General features: G+C 38.4%; 1 protein-coding gene across 1 annotated transcript in view; it reads right to left on the bottom strand.

The window, feature by feature from the left end:
• brinp1 (bone morphogenetic protein/retinoic acid inducible neural-specific 1) overlaps positions 1-13,317 on the bottom strand; it is a 152,852-nt gene that overhangs the window by 19,605 nt on the left and 119,930 nt on the right. The window contains exon 7 of the mRNA XM_086053829.1: positions 2,292-2,528. Within this exon, the coding sequence (XP_085909955.1) occupies positions 2,292-2,528 (237 nt within the window). The remainder of the gene's footprint in view (positions 1-2,291; positions 2,529-13,317) is intronic.

The following is a 13,317-nucleotide window of genomic DNA, read 5'->3' on the forward strand; positions in this document are numbered from 1 at the left end:
TAAAAGTATTCACCAGTGCAAATTACATTTCAAACATCAAAAACAACTGGCAATTAAATGTTCTCTATAATTGTGATTCTATGACAGGGAAATATGTAAAATATACGTATTTTACAGACCGCACCTGTATATAATCCGCACACACTCTATTTAAAAAAAAAAGAATGCAAAAAAACATTTAGAAGCCGCACCTTTATAAAAGCCACACTTATCTATGTTGAAATAATTTATATTTACTGCATTAACAGAACAATTTTGAACTGTAAATGTACATGTATGTACCTGAACAGATTTTTTCCTAACAGTGCCTTTTAACACGGCAGCAACTTTGCTGATTAAAAAGGAAAAGAACCAAGAAAAAATAAAGGCCTTAATTTCACTGCCCGCTGCCCCTCTCCTGTCATCTCTATTTCCGCATACCACGTAATTCATGACCTATAGCATGGCGCACTCACCTGTTGAACTCCTCCACCTGCAGTCACATCCTGTTAATGGTAATTGTATTGTATTGTAATTCCGGTTAGACTTCCCCTAGCAGTGGAAGAAAAATCCACACAATAGCCGCACCTTTATATAAGACGCATGGTTCAAAACTTAGGAAAAAAGTTTCGGCTTATAGTCCGGAAAATACGGTGTGTGTGTGTGTGTGTGTGTGTGTGTATATATGTATGTGTATGTATATGTGTATATATATATAAATATAACAACTGCTGCTATAAAAATGCAACTGCTGGGATAGGCTCACTCAAACCCGAAGGAAGATACGCTCAACAGATCGTGGATAGATAGATGCTGATTTTCACCCCAAGTCAAAGCTACATAGTTTTGAATGTAACGTTAAGTATATGGCACATAAACTGCAAATAAAAAAGCCAACATGACCTTCAGTGAACTATGATAATTTAGCAAGCTGAAGGGATCCAAAGGCCAATTTATAATATAGTGATACGCTCCACACTCGACTCCCCTCCATATTTCAAGACAGTTGAACAGCTTTTTTCTTTCCCCCAGCCACGGCGGAGACATTTCTTCGAGTTTTCTCCTGGTCCTCCCGAGGTTTGTCAGATCTGCTTTGCTCGTTTGCTTCAGAGACACCAGAGTCCTCCTCCTACTCCTCTACTCTTTCTCCTCCACCCACTGTTCACAGATGTCACACGCCACCCTCAACCTTTTGCTCGAAGAGCCGCTGCGGGGATGTCGGCTCACGATTAAGAGTCGTCTGAATCCAACGCCCTAAAAAGACTATTAACATGTCACTCCCTCCTACCGAGTCGGCAGCTGCCACATCATTTATACGAGGGAAACAAATAGATCTGGCCCTTAATACAAATTCCTAGAAAAATTATAACATGTAGTGATGGTTTATCAAACTGAAAGCACTAATGTCAAAAACTATGACAGGTTTTCCATAAAGTACCTCATTTGTGTGGAAAAAGTGGATATGTACTAGACCAGATGTGTTCAGATAAGAATGACTCGGTGAAGCAGAATGTGTTTCATTACACATGGTTGGCATGCTTGCGGAACTGTATTTTTGTGCTAGCGTGGCTGGTCACGTTTAGTCTAAGTTTCATAGCAGCTGCCATGTCCGTCAGAGGACAGTGTAAACGTCATTCTCTGTATCTACCCTATGCAATGAACCTCAAACTATCCCTATAGCACTTCAGCCTCATTTGATCTATGTTCATACAGAAAGACTAAAACCTCCAAATCACTTCACTTTTTGCTATGATGGCACCTTACAGCTCTCGTATATTCTGTCTTGGCCTGCATCTTCAATTTAGACAATTCACAATTTCATGTATAATGAATCACCATGTTATAGTTTTGTTGTCTTTTGCTACCTGTTTTGTTTTGCACATTGTGTGTAACTGGTGATTTAAACGTAAAACACATTGATTTATAACAATTCAAAGCACATCTAAGGAACTTCGACCCATGCTTACATGGTGTGTTTTGTTGGTCGACAGCACAAGTTAAAAAAAAACCTTATTAGGGTTTCCGTTCTAACCCAAATCATTACCAAACATTTATTTTACAAAGAGAGCTTGTGGTGTGAAATTCTAGGGTCAAGTTTCTGAAATGTGAAAGGGCTTATTGTGGAGTGTTGAATGCAATTCAGATCCCTGTAGTTGCTTGAATCAACTGAAATTCTATACCAACTGATTAAAAAAAAAAAAGAACAATGCAAATCAATTACTGAACTGAATCAATCAACATGATGGACTGCATCCAGCAGAAAAAGACTGTAAAACTCAATTTTTGAAACTAAAGTTCTCATGAATACTCACCAGAGTTCTCAAAGTCTTTGTAGGAGGACGTCCATGACTCGGCCATGCCCAGCATCGTGTTCTCCATGATCTGGATGTCTGTGATGGGACAGTTGCACTGGGGATACTCGTCTGCGCACTGGCAAATGCACTGGTTGTTGCGGCACAGGTACTCTCCTTCGCCATTGCACATAATGTAGCTCAGAGCCGACTGGACGAACTTCTCCTGCAGGTACTCTGGGAAAATGACCTGAAGACCTGAAAAACACCAACACACACACACACACACACATATATATATATATATATATATATATATATATATATATATATATATATATATATATATATATATATATATATATATATATATATATATATATAAAACACACATAACGTGTGTGTGTGAGATTATTCGATATTAAAATTTGTCTTCAGTCTTCCAAATGTCAATTTATAGGATTGGACCTTTCTTATATATATGACAAAATTATTTGACAAAATATTTTTTATTTGTGTATTTATTTTTCAGAGTTCCTTTTTTTGTTTTTTTTTTCACAAATGGTACAGTGGATGTATATAAGAATGATATAACAGTACATTTTTTAAGAAACTTATGTAGTGAATGAAAGTTAAAAGATATATAACAATTGTCTTTGGTAACTTAAAGGAGTTTTAAATACTGTCCTGGCACTATCACTATGCAACTAAAATAAGGATTATAGAAAGAAAAACAATGATGGATAGGTGTGGTTTTGTAATTATATACTATTGTGCAGAGGTGGGAATTCCGTCCGATGGAGCGGTCTGTCTATCCGTCAAAGACAAACACCCGCTGACGGTAGACGATAGATGGGAAATTAAAAAAAAAAATGAAAAAAAGATGGACTAAGTATAGGCAGAAATGGATTTTCATCCATCTGTGTAATAATATAAATAATAGCGAATCCGGTCAAGTATGAACGGACCTTACAGTCCATTAATGACGGACACCCGTTTTGCTGAAGAGAGACGGAAACGCGATCCAGACTGTGTTGACTGTATATGCACAGCAGGTGGCGGTATGCAATGCACCAAAGAGAGAATCATGTGTTAGTCAGGCTGACCATCCATTATCCAAACCGCTTATCTGAGAAATAATAAAGTTTGTTTTGAATCCAGAGACTGATTTGGTTTGAATACAGAGACTGTTTTACAGAGAAGTTATTGTGAGTTAAATTTTACATTTCTATTTTTGTTTTTGGAAAGAGTGGGGTTAGGAGGTTGTGAAATGGTATTTTTCTAGGGCCACACTCCATTTCACAGGGTGGCAGTAATGCACCAAAAGTTGTTTGCCAATGGCTAAAGGACAGAAGAAGAAGAATATGACAATGAATTTGAGAAAAAAAGCATTCATTTATTATAATTTCTGCTTTATTTCGGTTTCCAAAGACTAGGACTCATTTAATCCACTAGGATTGTACCTTTGGCAACAATGTGACATGGCACATGGCTCTGGTTAAGGTAAGCAAAACTTTACCATTTGAATCAAATCGGTTCAAATAATGGATGGCCGGATGGATAGATGGATGGATTTTTCATCTGTTGGCCCTTTTTTTTCTTTTTCCGTATTGACGATCGACTGACTGCCGGACCTTTAATGTTTATTGACGGAACCGCGTTAACATAACATGACAGACTCACCGACAGAAGATTACAGTTTGGTTCGTCTGGAAAAAGAGACGGATTGATGGATGACGGATGGGTACCCAGACTGCTGACGGATGACGAATGACGGACTGGCAAACTTTAGTAAAATGCCCAACTCTGCTATTGTGCACTATTGAGTTTTAAAAAGTCCACAAAAAAGTAAGAATGTCAAGGAGAACTTTAAAGTAATTCAGTGACTGCCCTTTAAAATGTTTTGCATGTGGCGAAATAAATCCTACCAGTGCTGCTTTGTGTTCGGGGTACTCGGTTATTTGTCTAAATTTTGCTTCAAAGCCTTCCAGTGTTCAACATGAGATGTCACTTTTGTGCCGGCTCGCTCTCAGCATGACAGCCTTCAGTTGTGATTGATGCCTCCCGTCGAGTGTACTGTCGGCTTATTTAGCACACCATCGCTGCGCCTCTCATATGCAATCTTCAGCCTGCGTGTGTGTGTTTCACACAATTAGCCAACCAAAGACTCACCATTTGTGTTTTCACAGTGCCTCATTCTTGTTCATGTCCTAACAGGGCAAACAACGCAGCCATAACTGCCTGGCAATGTTAGGAGCAATTCACATGTGATAAACACCAGCTAGGTCTGCAAGGGAGGCTGTTTTTGTTGTCACTGCCATTTCCACCAAACGTTGAGGTGGACTGGGACGTGAACCTTACACAATTTTGGTGTGGGAAAATTACAGTGAGGATTTTTTTTTTTTTAATTATGTGAACAATAATACCAATCGCTACATGACTTTGTACTGCAAAAATGATTCTGGTCATCCTTTTTTTCTTCAGGCTTTTAGATCAAAATAATCAATATTTTAAATGAAACAATACTACTGAACTTGTCCAATTTGTCAATATGACTTATAGTCTCTCTGTCAGTATCTCTCTCTTGCTCTCTCTTCATTGAACATGCGCCACTAGCTGATGTTTCCGACCGGTCTGAACCTTGCATAATAGGGCTAAAACAATCATATAAACGTATGATCTGATTAGAAACAACTATTCAACATCAATACTACATTTTATCACATTATGCTACATCGGAATAATCTTGTATTGTGAGCTACTCTTCCTCACTTGTATAGACATTGTGACAGAGTTTGTTAAATGTAATATTGCTTATTGCTGTATTATGATTGTTATCTGATTAGGTGTATAGATAAGTTTATTTATTGTATTTTTTTTCTTGCAAAAGAGCTATATTGTGACATTATCCTTATCTATTGAAGTATATAAACAGACTAATATACTACTTCAGTACTGTAATAAAGTATGACTGCACTTTATTCCCTCTCATACTGCGGAGGTGCTGATCGATGAAGTGTCATTCTAGTTTGGTATATAAACTAAAGGATAACTAATAGAAGCAGAAGTGCATTTCGACCCATCTTACTGTCTCTCAACGTATCATTTCTGGACTGTGAGCCAACTGATATCTCTCAGGAGATCTCATAGAAATGAAGGTTGTGCGGCAGTAAAGCCTTTTTCTTCAATCCAGGGCCTGAAAAATAAATCTTCAGCTCTACAAGCCAGTGGACTGGAAAAGAACTAAATAGTTTTTTTCTTGCCCTTTTTGTATGGAACATTGGGAAAGCAATATTTTTTTTAATCGGTTTTACTTGAGCACAAACCTTGCCTCAGCAGAAAATATGCACGCAGGAACCACAACATAACATCATAATGAATGCGGAATGTTTTTTTTCTTCATTTTCTACTCACACATTATTTTCACCCAAAGGTGAAAAATGTAATCAATTTATGCTGAATCAATGTAATGTAGCTGAAATGAAAGAGGAAAGCAAGGGCATTATTACACATTGTACACATGAATAACTTGCTGAAATACAATACAATACAATTTTATTTATATAGCGCATTTCATAACAGCTAGAGCTGTAACAAAGCACTTTACAAAAAGTACACATAGGCATATACTGTACATATACTAATACATACACACATATATACATACATATACACATATACATATATATATATGTGTATTATATATTATTTTGTGTGACTGCCTGGAGTGGGTGCAAGCCAGTTGCAGTATGATATAAGAATAGGGCCAAAATCCAGACAGCTTGCTCAAGTCACAACAACGGCAGCTCAGTAAAAGCGTTACGTGGTTTAATTTCACACTTGATGGGTGGGAAGGCACTCCTGGGAACCAACTATGTGTACCCATAATTAAAAAGTAAACATTCCTATTCCGAAATAAGGTATTATGCAACTGTTTCACCCTATTTTAATTATTTCCTATTAAAAAAAAAAATATTGCCAAAATAGGAACAAATCTTACATTAAAGATGAAGTCAACCCAAACATATTTTTTTTCAAGAATATGTTCTATGCAGGCCCACTAGTTGAAACAAGGCATTCTGATAAATATTGCATTTGTGGAATAATCCAGCCATTTTTAGCCATCTCACGAGGCGGCCATTTTGTCACGTCTGTCTTCTGTAAATGACATCACAGTTGCTCATGGCTCAGGTAATAACCAATCACAGCTCAATTGTTTTCTGAAGCTGAGCATGATTAGTCTTTATCCGAGCCATGAGCATCTGTGATGTCATTTTCAGTTGACAGAAGTGACAAAATTGCCGCCTCATGAGGAAAAATGGTGGATTTTGCTGTTTAACTCATATTCCACGAACGCAATATTAACCAGAATGTCGTGTTTCAACTAGTGGGCCTGTTGGGAACATATCCTTGAAAAACAATACGTTTGGGTAGACTTCTACTTTAAGTAGAATCCCGGAATGAGATTCTACTGTAATTTCTTTAATTTGTTCTTAACACAGTAAAAGCGGCTTCCCTCAACCGCACAATAATCGTTGCCGGTCAGTCAGATGAGGGGAGGGGCAGGCGGGTTCTGGAAGGGGCAAAGTGGATGGATGGCTCACGGTGTGACCACAAAAGACTCGGGTTGCACGGGCCCTTTTTCTCTCATCAGGCCTGTCTGTGGCCCCCAGATCCAATATTCATTTAGCCTGATGTATTCCTGGACTTGAAACTTTAATGTGATTTGTGGGACAATCCAGATGGTAAGTTCACGGATCAACGCTGCTCACTGACGGAGCCGGGTGCCAGCGGGGCCCGCTGCACAATAACACAGAGTGCCTACAATTCTCCTTCCTCCTCCTTCCTCTAACCATACTTCACAAGCGCCGAGCCTCGCGTCAACATCCCTCACTTCAACTGCTGTCCACTCTTTTCTGCTCGCCGACTTTGTCTCTCCTCTTTGCACCTCTGTCCGACTTCATTACGCTCACTTTTGCTCCAGCCTCGCACCTTCGGTTCACTCCATCACTCACTCCTGTTTCTTCACCTCTCACACTCTCCCCAACTACACTCAATCACTGTGCATCGACTCAGTTACTGGAAATGTGATGTCTTGTCCTCACGCCCCTGCTACAAGAATCCCTCAGGAGCCCTTGTTGCTGCAGCATGACACAGACCTCGGCCCAGGCTTACACATTCGTCACCATCACAATCACCTTTATTGTCATCGTATGGGCAAAAAAAAAAAAAAAAAAAAAATTCTCCCAAATATCCTTGTATAACTCTAAAAACAATGCCCACACCCACAGAAACACATGAACTCACCCACACGCGTTGTACCAATACATACCTAAAATTATCAGGTGAACAACTACTGCTTAAGAAATGTTAATGTATGATGAAACAATGCCAAAACATGAAGTGAAACAAAGAAGCATAATCAGTTTATATTGCATTAATTTCAAACGAAAGCATCGCAAGCACTAGTATTAGCATGCCTGCTTCTCATTCGAGAGGTCCGGTGTTTTTGTTTTCTAGGAAAGTGAAACATTAACTCTTTCAGTGCCAGACATTTTCAAAAACAGAACCTGACTGATTTTTCAAACTACCAAGTCAAAGCTTAAACTCTCTTCTTTCATTGCAAAGCTAAGTTTGTTCCTACATTACTCCATTTTTTTATTATTTATTTTATGTTTATTTTTTTCAGAAATCGGCAGTATAGAACATGGGTTTCACCCAAATCACCTATTTTGAACCCAAAAATGCAGCAAACAAGCTTTTTGTGAAAAGCTATTTTGTATGCACAACAGTGACTCTTATGCTAATATTTTTTTACATTAGTGACGCCTGAAACAGCTGAACAGGTTTCTTCAAACTTTACAAACTATTTGCATGCTATTTAGCAGTAGTAGTATTTAGTAGTGTGTGTATGTGTGTGCGCCTATATGTATGTAAATACACAATAATCTCTAATAATCATCTTTTCTGTCTTTTGTGACACTTTTTGAAAAATATTTAAGATGACAAACTCTTTGATCAATCACAAGCTTCTTGTAACGGTCACATTTCCAAAGCTCCGCCATTTACATTCCAGTGGTGCACGGTGATCTCATCCAAAAGAGATGCAATGCTGTCATCTGCTTCCCATAGTTATTAATATTATTATTGTTATTAATATTATTGGCAGTAGTAGTGGTAGTAGAAGGCCTAGTAGTAGTTTAGTTTCCCAGTTTAAAGACCAAACCAGAGCTGGCTTAGACTTTTTTTTTCTGACCAATTCCCATAAAACATTACGTAGTTGATGACAATTTCTGTCGGTGATGCTCTTCGTTAGGATTCCTGTTGATGACAATTCACGTTAATCGGCACTCAAAGTGTTAATTAGGAACTAAAGGATGCGGATTATGCAAATATTTTTTTACACTTGTATGAGAGTTAAAATGTTATTTAAAACATGCCTGTAGAGTTTATAAAATGTTTTTACATTGAACTGATTATGTGCCATGGCTTGGTCGTCGCCATGTGCAGTTTTAATTTTTATAATTTCCAATAGGAACATTTTGATCTGACGGGCGCCACTGTAAATAGCACCGATGTCAATGAAGAGGCTTAATTATATCCACGGAATGATGACAATGGCCATGAACTCCACTGTGACTTTGCCTTTCTATTGTATCTCCTTGTGGCGTGCACTATTTTAAAATGCTGATAGATGGGGGTGAGGGGTAGGGGAAGTGTGTGTGTGTGTGTGTGCATCGGAGGGGGGGGGTAACTGCAAAGCGGTCGTCTACTCATTGCAATGCCACGCTTCGCCTCATAAGTCAGCGTTTCATTACAGATTAATTGACCATTGTGTGGCCCGCAATTTTGCAAAATAATCATTACTTAATCCACTGGCGCAATAAAGTGCATTTACTTGAATGAGAAGGTGAGGAGGGTAAGGGGGAAAGGGGGACATTAAAGTAAGATTGGAGGTTATCGTTTTCAAACCCAAAGACCTCCGATGTGGATTACTGCTTCTTGTATTTTCTAGGTTGGAGAACGGGCACTATGGTCTGCCTGTGAAGGTTTTAACCAGAGGGGGCATATCATCGGAAGATTTGCTGTGTCGGCCCATTTTGCACACATCTGTGCAACCAAAGCCGCTATTTATCCACTTTTCATTTCTATTCCGTAAGACTCTCTATGAGCGGCACTGGAGCTCAGAATAGCACTTTTGGAAAACTTTCACATTCTCAGCACTTAGCATGCAAATGGTTCACAGGTAGGCTGAGTAGATCATCGAAGATTATCATAAATGCTCTCAGCAAGCACCTTGCGTTGTCAAACGGAAATGCCATCGACCCCCACGATTTTAACTTGGGAGAGCAAGAACTGCACCGCACAGCGTTATAAATATTTTTAACTCATTTGCAGCACAAAAATTAAAAGTGGACATACTTTGAGCTGATGGAGATAACGTTAGCTATGTCAAGGAAAATTAAGAAATAGCAAGTTACAGATGATTTCAGTACAAGACAAAAGATTCAGTTAAACTTAAAAGAGCAAACAAGAGTGGCAGATTTAAAAACAGATTCTCAAACTGATATTTACGATATTGATTATACATTATACTTGAAACAGTAAATACTCTGACCAGGTCATGTGAACTACCGGTATATGGGTTAAGAAAATGTACTTACATGCTTTTCACATGTTTATTTGATAGACTAAATTAATGATCAACTGTAAAATAAACAGCCTAAAGGCAAAAGGTGCTTGTTTGTTTATTACTATGACGCTGTTATTATCTATTTGGTTATAAGCACGCCTGAAGCCAATTCCAGCCTTTTCTTTTTGGTTATCTTGTTGATGTAATGCATGACATTGACCGTTCCAACTACCTTCACTTCTAATTCATTTTACTTTTAAATGAAGTTAAAAATGTATATTTGGTTTGTTTCATGTCTGTTTTCTTTTGTCCTATGTTCTTGTCTTGCTCATTAGGTTTTTGTTTGGACATGTTCTCATCAGCATTGTACTTGCATTTATCAGTCATCTTACTCAAGCGACTCGTCTTCTTGTCTTCTCCAGGTGTGCGTCATTATAGAGTGTTTTTTTTTTGTTTTTTTCAACTAGCGTTTCTTTGTTACTTTGAACCTAGTTTTGTGGACTTCGTTGATTTTGTATTTTCATTCATACCACACAAACATGCTCTGACTAGCCACCATTGTGCCAGTATGCCACAATATTTAGAGCCGGGTTTAAGACAAGAGTGAAATGCAGTCTTTCGACTGAACACGTACGTACACCTAATTATAAGGGGACAGTCTAAAGCAAAAATGCCAGGACTGATCTTCTGGGAAAACCCAGTCCAGCCCTATCTCAAGGTACTCCAGCTTCCTCATACATTCTAAAAAAAAAAACATGTTTGGTTGATTGAAGTGTCTAAATTGTCCATAGATTATGTATTATGTTATGCTGTCTTTATGTGCCCTGCAATTGACTAGCAACGGGTCCAAGCTTCATCCTTGCCCAAAATCAGCTGATAGGCTATAGCTTAACCGTGACCGTAATGAGAAGGGGCGGTATACCTATAAAAAAAAATGGATGGAACGATTATGGAAAGTTAAATTTTATTGTTTGTGTTCAGTAGTCGGGCCGCTGGAGTGCCCGCCACCCTATCAAATGTGAATTCAAACAACCAACTAAATCTTTGGTTATTCATATATTGCTGAAAATGTGTCTGTGAGCAAGCCCTTGTGCACTTCCGACCCACTGGTCCGTAACAATTGAATTAACATAAAAACTGCAACAGAGAGTCATTCCACCTTTGACACGCTAGGGCTGGACCCTAAAAATGGGCTCATTTCAGCAAGACAAGAAATAGTGTGTGTGGGAGTTCTATAATTGATGATCCTTGGCCAATTTTGAGGAAAGCATGTCATACATGTGATTAAGACACCTGGGAACTGATTTATATTGTGGAGGGGAAATGCATAACATGTGTTCTTTAACAATGAGGGAATAGTTGGGGGAGCATTGAAGTATTCTTTCTACAAAAATGAAGACAGAAACATCGCCGTGTAGTATGTAGAACAGCAACATATGATCCCAATACAATATGCGGAAACTCCTGTTTACCACCGCCCACCCCACACACACACAAGCATGCACTCTCCAACATAGTTGGGAGTTAGCCGAAATTGCTTGTTAAAGCAATTGTGAGATGGAGGAGAACAGGCCTGTCTGAGGTGCTAGATGAGCTCTCTGCGCAGCTGACACACGACTCACACAAGCGCGCAGTAAACGTGAAATAGTGAGGCCGCCTCTCGTCCTTATTCTCCGTGCACCATCTCAGTTGGCAATAGAAGTCTGTGTCATTTTTCTCTAAAGGAACACAGCAACAGCGGTGCGCAATAAAAGGCGTATTAAGACCACATTACAAGGACAAAGTCATAGTGTTATGCATTACTAAAAAAATAAATTGGCAATTTAACAAAATTAAATCATTACAAGAATAGCAGCATCAGGAGAAGGAAGTTTCAAGTTAACAAAAATAGTTGCATAAATTGAGGTATTACAGTAGCAATTACTGGAGCAAGTGCTAGTATTTGAATTTTTGGGAAGAACTATCATTTTGGCAGCACAGTCGAACGGTTAGTATGTCTGCCTCAGCTGAATCTTAGCTCCTGAAATTGGCAAGTTCTCTACTGTGCTTGGGCGGGTTTTCTGCTGGTCCTGCGGCTTCTGCCCACATTTGAAAAACATGCATAGTAGGCAGTGGCAGTTTCTGGTATGTGCAATATGTGCATCAAAATACAGTTTTATTATGGTAACGGCCTTTTTGCAAATTTACGACTGCATTCTTGTTAAACTACAAATTTACTCTTGTAATACTGCAATTTTCCTCCTGTAATTGCTACTTTTAAAAATACAATTCCTGCAATGTAACAAATTTATTCCTGTAATACAATTAACTTTATTATTTACATTTTATTCCAGAAGAATAAATTATCAATATTACCAAAATAAATGTGTAATTATTACAATTAGTTTGTAGCATTATGATAAAAGAGAAAAGTACTGGTAGTAATTTCTACAACAAAACTGTAGTATTACAAGAATTATATATTACAAGAACCAATTAGTATATTAGAAATAAATAAAATTGAAGTGTACAAACTAAAGTAATAATTTTCCAAATTTGTAATTAAAATAATAAAGCTGGAATATATAATAAACATAGTATATATAACATGAACCAAGTCATAATTTTACCCCCCAAAAAAGTCTGAATTTTAGAAGAATAAGCAGAGAAAAATATGATGTTGTTGATGGCCGATGTGTCTGCAACCTCACTTTCACAGTTCAAGCTGTTCCTTCTCTTTGTTGCCACGTGTGCCTGCACAGCTGTAGCGGATGTAGCTACTAGCGCACATCCATGTCAGCACACAAACACACACACACACACACACACACTCCCTCATCAGAGGTCTTGCAGGAATCACACTTCTTACAAGGACGCCCGAGAATGGGTGTGAGATCTTGTCCGATGACAAGCTTTGACGTTTCCGTTGCGCCTCCTAAAGATACGACTGCTCTCAAAGTGTCAAGATTACGCTGGCAGATCAAACGGTTACACTGACTGCAGACATTTATTGGAGGGACTCAACATCCGATGAACTCCAGCGCATAAATCATTTTGCACATTGAGATGCACTCACAGCTGTTGCTAAATCATCAACTCTGATGTACAAATGACAGTTAATAAAGAAGTAGATTTGCTAATTTAGCCATTCCGGCAGGCTTCATGATCAAAGGACAAAAAAGCTGTGAGAAATGTCTTGGGAGGCTGTCAAATCCGTTATATGTATTTAAATCAAAACTACTTCTAATATGACATAACGGGTGTCTTGTAATTCACTTGCTTCAGTTTTGAATGGACAGCTTTTTTTATTGCCACTAAAAATCAGAAGTGGGCAAAACCGCAAAAGCCATGCCGCATTGAACGCATCACAGAGAGACGCTAACAAAAACAAAGGGCAACAATGGTCTTCCACATTTTGTCATGTGGTGAAGTTGT

The sequence above is a fragment of the Filicampus tigris genome, chromosome 15 (assembly GCF_054856515.1).
Source record: "Filicampus tigris isolate MCC_2025a chromosome 15, RoL_Ftig_1.0, whole genome shotgun sequence".
Taxonomy (NCBI): Eukaryota; Metazoa; Chordata; class Actinopteri; order Syngnathiformes; family Syngnathidae; genus Filicampus; species Filicampus tigris.